Here is an 11,432-nt window from a genome sequence, read left to right as displayed (position 1 = left end):
ACCTTAAGGAAAGAAAATTGGAGGCTGTATTTTCTGAGTGAGTCTCGTAGGAACATACTTACGTATTCGAAGTAGTTTGTCCACCACCTCTGTCTCCACCCAGTTCTGTGCTGCCAGCTTCCAAAAGAATACAACGCCTTATGTTCTCCTAAAATTTTTATTAGGCACCTCCATAAGTACGTAGTGAAATAAAAACTGAGTTTGCCAGCCGTGCGGCTGCGACAGGAGGTCTTTGCGCCGTCACTCTGTGGAGGGCGCGAGCTCCTGCTCCGGCACTTTGGTGGGGGGCGCCGCCGCCCCCGCCGCCCCCACGACCTCGGCCGGCGCCCCCTGGGCCACAGGCGCCGACTCCTCCCCGGTCGCCGCCGCCGCCGCCGCCACCGCCGCCGCCTCCACCGCGGTCGTAGCGACGGCCGCCGCCGCCTCCCTGCAGACGCCTGCCACCGGGATCTCGTCCTGAGGGCACCGAAGCAACAGCACTGGATCGCAACGTCGCTCAGTCCGTTGAAGACGAGTTTCTGCAAATGGTTCAAATGGCTCTGAGCACTATGTGACTTAACTTCTGAGGTCAGCAGTCGCCTAGAACTTAGAACTAATTAAACCTGCCCGAGACAGGATTCGAACCTGCGACCGTAGTGGTCGCTCGGTTCCAGACTGTAGCGCCTAGAACCGCACAGCCTCTCCGGCAGGCTGAGTTTCTGTCGCCACAAATAAATACGCCTGACAGAGGAACCTCAAAACTGCTAACCAGGCACTACATTCACGTAATATTATTGTTCTTGTGGTTTTTACTCCAAAACTGGTTTCGTTTAGATCTCCACGCTAGTAGTTCTATTAGCTCATGCATTGCAAGACTACTGATCTCTGCAAAACTTTTGCAGTCTACATACACTGAGGTGTCAAAAGTCATTGGACACCTCCTAATATGATGACGGATCTTCTTATTGCTCGGCGTAGAACAGTAACTCCACGTGGCACGAACTCAACAAGTCATTGGAGATCCCCTGAAGAATATTGAGTCATGTTGCCTCTATAGCCGTCCATAACCACGAAAGTGTTGCCGGTGTAGGATTTTGCACACGAACTGACCTGCCGGCCCGTGTGGCCGAGCGGTTCTAGGCGCTTCAGTCCGGAACCGCGCTGCTGCTATGGTCGCAGGTTCGAATCCTGCCTCGGGCATAGATGTGTGTGATGTCCTTAGGTTAGTTAGGTTTAAGTAGTTCTAAGTCTAGGGGACTGATGACCTCAGACGTTAAGTCCCATAGCGCTCAGAGCCGAACCATTTGAACGAACTGACCCCTCGGTTATGTCCCATAAACGTTCGATGGGATTCACGTTGGGCGATTTTGGTGCCCAGATAATTCGCGCGATTTGTTCAGAATGTTCTTCAAACCATTTGTGACCAATTGTGGCCCATGTGACATGGCGTATTGTCATCGACCAAAATTTCGTCTTTATCTGGGAACTTGGAAGTCCCCGAAAAGCTGCAAATGGTTTCCAAGTAACCGATCATCCAGAGGCCCCAGTCCATTCCACGTAAACGCAACCCACGCCTTTATGGAGCCACCATCGCCTTGCACAGTGCCTTGTCGACAACTTGGTCCATGGCTTCGTGTGGTCTGTGCCACACTCGAACCCTACCATCAGCTCTTACCCATTGAAATAAGGACTCATCTGGCGAGGCCACGGTTTTATAGTTGTCTAGGGTGCAACCGAAATGGCCACCAGTCCAGAAGAGGCACTGCAGACGATGTCGTGTTCTTAGCTAAGGCACTCGCGTCAGTCGACTGCTGTCATAACCCATTAACGCTAAATTTCTCCTTACCGCCCTAATGGATACGTTTGTCTTCACATTGATTTCTGTGCTTATTTCACGCAGTGTTGCTTGTCTGCTAACACTGACAGCTCGACACAAATGCTGCAGATCTCGGTCGTTAAGTGAAGGCATCGGCCACTGTGCTGTCCATGGTGAGAGGCAATGCATGGAATTTGGTATTCCTGGCACAGTCTTGACACTCTGGATCTCGGAATACTGAATTCCCTAACGATTTCCAAAATGGAATGTCCTATGTGTCTAGCTCCAATTGCCAGTCCCCGTTCAAAATCTGTTAGTTCCTGTCTTGCGGCCATAGTCACGTTGGAAACCTTTTCACATGAAAAACCCGAGTACAAATGACAGCTCCGACAATGCGCTGCCCTTTTATACCTTGTGTCTGCGATACTACCTCCATCTGTATATTTGCATATCGCTATCCCACGACTTTTGTCATCTCAGTCTGTTTTTCTCTACATAACTACTGCAGTCTGCATCCATTTGAACTTGCATAGTGTAATCAAGTCCTGACTTCTCTCTACAATCTTTTCTTCCCCTTTTATTTTTATTAAAGAGAATATAGCATTTTCAGTTGTTAAACGACTTCTAAAGCCGAAATGTGCATTTGACAGCAAATATTGTGATATAAAGTGAGTAAATATCCTTACATACACAGCCTTTTCAATAACTATAGCAAACACTGATGGTATAGAAATAGGTCTAAAATTGTCTACATTATCCCTTTCTCCCTTTTTATAAAGCAGCTCTACTACAGAGGATTTAAATCGTTCAGGAAACTGACTATTCCTAAAGGAAAGATTACAAATATGGCTAAATACAGAGCTAACGTGTGCAGCACAGTACTTTAATTTTCTGCTAGGGACTCCATCATACCCATGAGCGTCCTTAGTCTTCAGTGATTTAATTATTGACTCACTACCCCTTGCCTGTATCACAGAGGTGTATTTGAGACATCAGTCTCGGAGAGGTATTTGCCAAGAAAGTTATATGATGTCCTGTAGAAACTAAATTTTCGTTTAATTCACCAGCCATGCTGAGAAAATGATTGTTAAATACTGTACATATGTCAGATTTATCAATAAAAGAAATATTTTTACTACGAATAGACTTTATTTCGTCGACGTTGTGTTGCTGACCAGACACTTCCTTCACAACCAACCATATGATTTAATTTTATCCTGTGAATCAGCTATTCTATTTACGTCTATTTACGTCTAACATTTTGATATAATTCCCGCTTTGTTCTACGTGATATCCTTATCCCACTAGTCAGCCACTAGGGCTTCTTCTACATACAATTCCCTCTGTTGCCAAACTGATTGATCCTTGACGCCTCATCATATGGCCTCTTAATCGATCACTTCTGTCATTCAACTAATACCACAAATTTCTGGTTTTAACTCAGTTCGATTCAGTACTTGCTGCAGCTGTATGAATATAAAAAATAACGTATGGATTTTACACACTGCAACAGAGTGTGCCGGTATAAAACTTCCTGGCAAATTAAAGCCGTATACTGGTTTGTAACGCGAACTCTGGACCTTTGCCTTTCGCAGGAAAGTTTGGAAGGTAGGAGATGAGATATTGCCGGAAGTAAAGCGGTGAGGCTGGGTCGTGAATCGTGCTTTGGTAGCTCAGTGGATAGCACATTTGCCCGCAAAACGCAAAGATAGCAGGTTCGAGTCACAGATCTGCACTCGGTATATATATATATATATATATATATATATATATATATATATATATTCATTTCATAATATATATTCATATTTCATTTCATATATATATATATATATATATATATATATATATATATATATATATATATATATATATAGGTGCGGCTAGAAAAAAACCGGACTGATGCTGGAAAAAACATTTATTTACAATTATTTACAATTTCATGTTATCTCCTTCAATGTACTCCCCTCCTCGATCTCTACACCGCCCCATACGAATTTTCCACTGTTCATAGCAATGCTGCAGATCATTTTCGGTAAGTCCATACATTGCTTCCGTCGCTTTTTCTTTTACTGCTTCAACAGTCTCAAATCTAGTTCCTTTCAAAGCTGACTTGACTTTAGGGAAAAGAAAAAAGTCACAGGGGGCCAAATCAGGTGAGTAGGGTGGATGATCTAAGATGGGAATGTTGTGTTTTGCCAAAAACGTCTTCACTGACGACGCACTGTGAGCTGGGGCATTGTCTTGGTGAAGGATCCATGACTTTTTTCTCCACAAATCGTTCCGTTTTCTCCGTACTCGCTCACGTAGGGTAGTCAGGACGCTAATGTAGTAATGCTGATTCACTGTTTGTCCCTCTGGTACCCAATCAATGTGCACAATCCCTTTGATGTCAAAAAAAAACAATCATCATTGCCTTGAATTTCGATTTTGACATTCGTGCTTTTTCTTGTCGTGGAGAACCAGGAGTTTTCCAATGCATCGATTGGCGTTTAGTTTCGGGATCGTAAGTAAAAAACCACGATTCATCGCAAGTAATAACATTTTGTAAGAAGGTGGGATCACTTTCAATTTTTTCCAGGATGTCAGAACAAATCATTCTTCGGCGTTCCTTCTGTTCAATTGTGAGACACTTTGGAACCATTTTTGAACACACTTTGTTCATGCTGAAACTTTCATGAAGAATATGCCTAACACTTTCCTTGTCAACTCCTGTTAACTCAGACACTGCTCTGATTGTTAAACGGCGATCTTGTCGAACAAGTTTACCGATTTTTTCAATGTTTGCATCAGTTTTTGCTGACAATGGTCTGCCAGTGCGAGTGTCATCACTGGTGTCTTCGCGGCCATCTTTAAATCGTTTAAACCACTCAAACACTTGTGTTCGCGATAAACAATCATCGCCGTACACTTGTTGTAACATTACAAACGTTTCACTTGCAGATTTTCCTAGTTTGAAACAAAATTTGATGTTAACACGCTGTTCTTTCTGTACACTCAACATTTTCCGACGCACAGACAAAACGTCAACTACTTAAAACAGACGCCACGGGCAGACTGAGTGCAGGAGGCAGATGAAACTCGAGCAGTAGGCGGAGCGAGAGTCACGTGACAGGCCACGCGACTTTCAGCCTTATTGCATTTGTTTTATTGTTTCACCAGTACTAGTCCGGTTTTTTTCTAGCCACACCTCGTATATATATATATGGTGGCCCATTGATCGTGACCGGGCCAATTATCTCACGAAATAAGCATTAATCCAAAAAACTACAAAGAGCGAAGCTTGTCTAGCTTAAAGGGGGAAACCAGATGGGGCTATGGTTGACCCGCTAGATGGCGGCGCAATAGGTCAAACGGATATCGACTGTGTTTTTTTTTAAATAGGAACCTCCATTTTTCATTACATATTCGTGTAGTATCTAAAGAAATATGAATGTTTTAGTTGGACCACTTTTTTTGCTTTGTGACAGATGGCGCTCTAATAGTCACAAACATACGGTTCACAACTTTGGACGAACAGTTGGTAACAGGTACGTTTATTAAATTAAAATACAGAACGTAGGTACTTTTGAGCATTTTATTTCGGTTGTTCCAATGTGATACATGTACCTTTGTGAACTCATCATTTCTGAGAACGCATGCTGTTACACCGTGATTACCTGTAAATACCACATTAATGAAATAAATGCTCAAAATGATGTCCGTCAACCTCAATGCATTTGGCAATACGTGTAACGACATTCCTCTCAACAGAGAGTAGTTCGCCTTCCGTAATGTTCGCACATGCATTGACAATGCGCTGACGCATGTTGTCAGGCGTTGTCGCTGGATCACGATAGCAAATATCCTTCAACTTTCCCCACAGAAAGAAATCCGTGGACGTCAGATCCGGTGAACGTGCGGGCCATGGTATGGTGCTTCGACGACCAATACACCTGTCATGAAATATGCTATTCAATACCGCATCAACTGCACGCGAGCAATGTGCCGGACATACATCATATTGGAAAAAAAATGGCTCTGAGCACTATGGGACTCAACAGCTACGGTCATCAGTCCCCTAGAACTTAGAACTACTTAAACCTAACTAACTTAAGGACACCACACAACACCCAGTCATCACGAGGCAGAGAAAATCCCTGACCCCGCCGGGAATCGAACCCGGGAACCCGGGCGTAGGAAGCTATAACGCTACCGCACGACCACGAGGTGCGGACGTCATCATATTGGAAGTACATCGCCATTCTGTCATGCAGTGAAACATCTTGCAGTAACATCGGTAGAACATTACGTAGGAAATCAACATACATTGCACCATTTAGATTGCCATCGATAAAATGGGGGCCAATTATCCTTCCTCCCATAATGCCGCACCATATATTAACCCGCCAATGTCGCTGATGTTCACTTGTCGCAGCCATCGTGGATTTTCCGTTGCCCAATAGTGCATATTATTGCCGGTTTGCGTTATCGCTGTTGGTGAATGACGCTTCGTCGCTAAATAGAACGCGTGCAAAAACTCTGTCATCGTCCCGTAATTTCTCTTGTGCCCAGTGGCAGAACTGTACACGACGTTCAAAGTCGTCGTCATGCAATTCCTGGTGCATAGAAATATGGTACGGGTGCAATCGATGTTGATGTAGCATACTAAACGCCGACGTTTTTGAGATTCCTGATTGTCGCGCAATTTGTCTGATACTGATGTGCGGATTAGCCGCGACAGCAGCTAAAACACCTACTTGGACATGATCATTTGTTGCAGATCGTGGTTGACGTTTCACATGTGGCTGAACACTTCCTGTTTCCTTAAATAACGTAACTATCCGGCGAACGGCCCGGAAACTTGGATGATGTCGTCCAGGATACCAAGCAGCATACATAACACTCGCCCGTTGGGCATTTTGATCACAATAGCCATACATCAACACGATATCGTCCTTCTCCGCAATTGTAAAAGGGTCCATTTTAACACGGGTAATGTATCACGAAGCAAATACCGTCCGCACTGGCGGCATGTTACGTGATACAGCTGACTAGTACAACGCCATCTATCAGAAAGCGGAAAAAGTGGCCCAACTAAAATATTCATATTTCTTTACGTACTACACGAATATGTAATAAAAATGGGGGTTCCTATCTAAAGAAACGCAGTTGATATCCGTTTGACCGATGGCAGCGCTATCTAGCGGGCCAACCACAGCGCCATCTGGTTTCCCCCTTCTACCTACACGAGTTTCGTTCTTTGTAGGTTTGTCGTTTGATGCTTATTTCGTGAGATATTTGACCCGGTCACTATCATTGGACCACCCTGTATATATAGCCCGACTCTTCTAAAATAAGACATATTCTCAGTTATACCTTACGTGTTCCTGAATTTCTCCGGAAAACAAACTGATCTTCACTGAGGTCAACCTGTACCAGTTTTTTCATTCTTCTGTAACTAATTCGTATCGGTATTTTGCAACGATAACTGATGAAACTGATTACTTGGTAATTTTTACACATCTTGGCACCGGCCTTTTCGGACCTGGGATTGTTAGATTCTTCCTGATTTCTGAGGATACCTAGCCAACCAGATAAAATAATTCTGTCCTTGGTGGCTCTTCCAAAATTATCATAAGTCTGAGCGAATGTCGTGGACTCCAGTGGCCTTGTTTCGACTTAGGTCTTTCAGTGACCTATCAAATTCTTCTCGCAGTGTCACATATTCCGTCTCATTTTCATTTAGTACCTCTTCCCTTTATATAATATTGTATTCAAGTGCGTTACCCCTAGTAAAGGCCATATATATAAGTGAATGTATATGGACAGCTCTGACCCTGATGTGGGTGCTAGTTGGCATGTTTATTACTTTTTGCCGGTGCCTAAACGGACTCCACTTTGGATGATCCTCTGGTAGTCTCAAACGCAGTGTGTGTGGACGTCGTAGTGAGTACTTCCCAAAATAGATATGATGATATCCTAATAACGTGCCACGCAGCTTTAATAAACTGCGTGGCAAAAGAAATGAAGCACTCAGCAGGGAAGGAGGAAACGAAAAGAAACTTCACAGGTTGAAGGGGTCTGCGATGTTATTTCAGTGATTGTAAAATCGAGTCAGATTTATAAAGAACTTGGCAGTATGAACCAACTTATTAAAATGACGTCACATCACCTCTGGCCTACATGCATGCATGCACTGGTTCTGTTGGGATGGATGTCACAAGGCCGTTGTATGCTTTCTTGAGGCAAGCTGGCTCCCATCTGTTTTAACTGATCCTAGATGTCCTGTCCCTAGGAACCTTGCTGGTATGTAACTGATGAAATGACTGTTCGTGGGGGCACATTCCATCAGTGGAATGTTGAAAAATGCGAAATGCCACCACGATACTGTCCACGAGAGGTAACACATGAGGACAATGGACGTCAGTGACACACCGTTGTGCTGTCAGGGTTCCCTCAAGCTCTACCAGCTGTAACCTGAAGCCATATCAGGCAGCCCCGCACAACATGACGTCAAGAACCATTGTGCCTCTTCAAAATATTGGCAGGTGGCCATACTCCGCTGCGATGATCATCCAGGGCAGTGTAGCACTGCGATTCATCTCCGAACATACGGCGACACCATTCATCAGCAGTCGATGCTTCGCAGTCAAGGCAAAACTCCAAATGCAGCCGTTTGTGTTTCACCATTACCTGCAGCCTACGCATGGAACGGTATATACTAGTCCAGCGGTAGATAGTCTCCGTCCAATGACACTGGGAGACACAGAATGTTGCAGAAAGTCCACTACTAGCTTTTGGATGGCAGGCGTAGATGTGAAAGGGTCACGACGTGCTTGGAGCACAGTGAAGCGATCCTCCCTTGTGGCGGTGAGATGTGATCGATCGGAAACTTCACGACGAATCTACCTGCCTTTGTGTTTCTATGCAGACAACACTGGGTCACTGTAACATTCGAATACTCGACGCCACAATGAAGCCACTTTTAAACTCCGTCAGGTGCTGATAAGGCTGTGTCACATGAGTACGCGGCATCTCCGTGTCCTTCACAGTTATCACTCAGCATCAGAGGCTCTTTATGCCCAGGCCTAGTAGCAACACTACGCTCGAGCAACATTGATGTACTCTGGTGGCAGTTCTTCCTGTCGCAGAGTACTGCAATTGTAGTCCAAATTCTGAAGGTGGCAGGGGTAAAATACAGGGAGCGAAAGGCTATTTACAATTTGTACAGAAACCAGACGGCAGTTATAAGAGTCGAGGGGCATGAAAGGGAAGCCAGTGGTTGGGAAGGGAGTGAGACAGGGTTTTAGCCTATCCACAATGTTATTCAACCTGTATATTGAGAAAGCAGTAAAGGAAACAAAAGAAAAATTCGGAGTAGGTATTAAAATCCATGGAGAAGAAATAAAAACTTTGAGGTTCGCCGATCACGCCGTAATTCTGTCAGAGACAGCAAAGGGCTTGGAAGAGCAGTTGAACGGAATGGACAGTGTCTTGAAGGGAGGGTATAAGATGAACAGCAACAAAAGCAAAACGAGGATCATGGAATGTAGTCGAATTAAGTCGGGTGATGCTGAGGGAATTAAATTAGGAACACTTAAGGTAGTAAAGGAGTTTTGCTATTTGGGGAGCAAAATAACTGATGATAGTCGAAGTAGAGAGGATATAAAATGTGGACTGGCAATTGCAAGGAAAGCGTTTCTGAAGAAGAGAAATTTGTGTCAGGACGTCGTTTCTGAAAGTATTTGTATGGAGTGTAGCCAAGTATGGAAGTGAAACATGGACCATAAATAGCTTGGACAAGAAGAGAATTAGAAGCTTTCGAAATGTGGTGCTACAGAAGAATGCTGAAGATTAGATGGGTAGATCACGTAACTAATGAGGAGGTATTAAATAGAATAGGGGAGAAGAGGAGTTTGTGGCACAACTTGACAAGAAGAAGGGACCGGTTGGTAGGGCATGTTAGGAGGCGTCAAGGGATCACAAATATAGCATTGGAGGGCAGCGTGGAGGGTAAAAAACGTAGAAGGAGACCAAGAGATGAATAAACTAACCAGATTCAGAAGGATGTAGGTTGCAGTAAGTACTGGGAGATGAAGAAGCTTGCACAGAATAGAGTAGCATAGGGAGCTGCATCAAACCAGTCTCAGGACTGAAGACCACAACAACAACAACAGTCGTTTACACATCCGCCGATGTTGTGTGCGCGTACACATCTACATTCACAGACAACCATGTCTTCTGCGTGCTTCGCGTTTTGTGTTATCAGGCAGTGTAAGATCGCTTTGGCGAAAGTAGCGTTCCCTCTCCATTAACCTCCAGTTATGCTACTCATGCGTGTATTCTTACAGATTAGAAGATCTGACTGCAGAACTTGGGAGGTTTCACACCAAACTGAATTCACCGATCAGAGGATTTGTATAGCTCTTTAATCCCAAGCTTGTTTGTTGTCATGTTTTTAGCTTGTAGTATAAACTTCATTTCAGTCACCCGTGTCCTTCACAATTCCATTAAAGAATTTCATTATTTAAATCACATCTCCTCTGTTTTCAAGTTGTGTCATTTCGAATAAAATTCTCGAGTTTTCGACGTCTGCTCCCACCATCGTCATCAGGTGTAGAGCTACTGACGACCGTGGTTGAAACTTTATGCGGCGCGGGATTAGCCGAGAGGTCTAAGGCGCTGCAATCATGGACTGTGCGGCTGGTCCCGGTGGAGGCTCCAGTCCTCCCTCGGGCATGGGTGTGTGTGTTTGTCCTTAGGTTAATTTAGGTTAAGTAGTGTGTAAGCTTAGGGACTGATGACCTTAGCAGTTAAGTCCCATAAGGTTTCACACACATTTGTACATTTTTTTTTTGAAACTTTATGCTGCTTCAATGGGGTGATTCAGCTAAGCTGCTCACGTCAAATATCTCCAATACCATTTAACATATCGTCATTCTGTTTTTACCGGCATGAAATGTCGGAAGGTCCTCCATAAACGATCTTTTCACAGCTATATTAATTACAGAGATACCGCTATCAACTTGGCTTTTTCAAATAGAACTATAAAATTTTCTGTTGCTGGTATCGTAGTTCTAAAAGAGAGGCGTTCAGCAGCGTTTCATTGTTGAAAATCTGTTTGATAGTATAGGAGTTATTGCAAAAACCATCGCAGTGAGAGGATTTTGAAGAGTGAAACGCTGTTGAATTCATCTCATTTAGGACTACGATTCTAGCAGCAGAAATACTCTAGTTCCTTTTCAGTAATTCGGGGTGGCATACAATGTTGTTTACTATATCTTGAACGCTTCCGAAAGTAATTGAGGTTAGCATCTTTTTCAAACTGTCCTTTACGGAGGAGGTAACAACGTCTAGAATATACCGGAGGAGGGCTGAAATCCTCGACGTAGGCCTTCGAGTGCTGCGTGTTTAAAGACATCTGTGAATGCAGCAGTATATACATAGACACCAACTTCGGAAGTTTTGCTGAGCATACGCGACAAATCAAGCAAAGGGAGATGGGGAAGTCGACAGTGGCTGAATGTTACCTGAAGAACGGGCATACAGTGTGTGGGAAAAATACGGAAACACGAAAAACACGTCACATTCCCGTCCCTAAGACGGTGTACGAAAACCGCAGCTTCCATTCGTCTCAGAATGGTTTTCAGCGGAA

General features: G+C 44.1%; 1 protein-coding gene across 1 annotated transcript in view; it reads right to left on the bottom strand.

Moving 5' to 3' along the window:
* Window positions 1-240: 240 nt before the first annotated feature.
* Window positions 241-11,432, bottom strand: part of LOC124803416 (testis-specific serine/threonine-protein kinase 4-like) — a 104,632-nt gene continuing 93,440 nt past the window's right edge. The window contains exon 6 of the mRNA XM_047264600.1: window positions 241-456. Within this exon, the coding sequence (XP_047120556.1) occupies window positions 241-456 (216 nt within the window). The remainder of the gene's footprint in view (window positions 457-11,432) is intronic.

Source organism: Schistocerca piceifrons, chromosome 6 (assembly GCF_021461385.2).
Source record: "Schistocerca piceifrons isolate TAMUIC-IGC-003096 chromosome 6, iqSchPice1.1, whole genome shotgun sequence".
In the NCBI taxonomy this organism is placed as follows: Eukaryota; Metazoa; Arthropoda; class Insecta; order Orthoptera; family Acrididae; genus Schistocerca; species Schistocerca piceifrons.
Note: the sequence above shows the minus strand (reverse complement) of the source record. Positions and strands in the feature narration are given on the sequence as shown.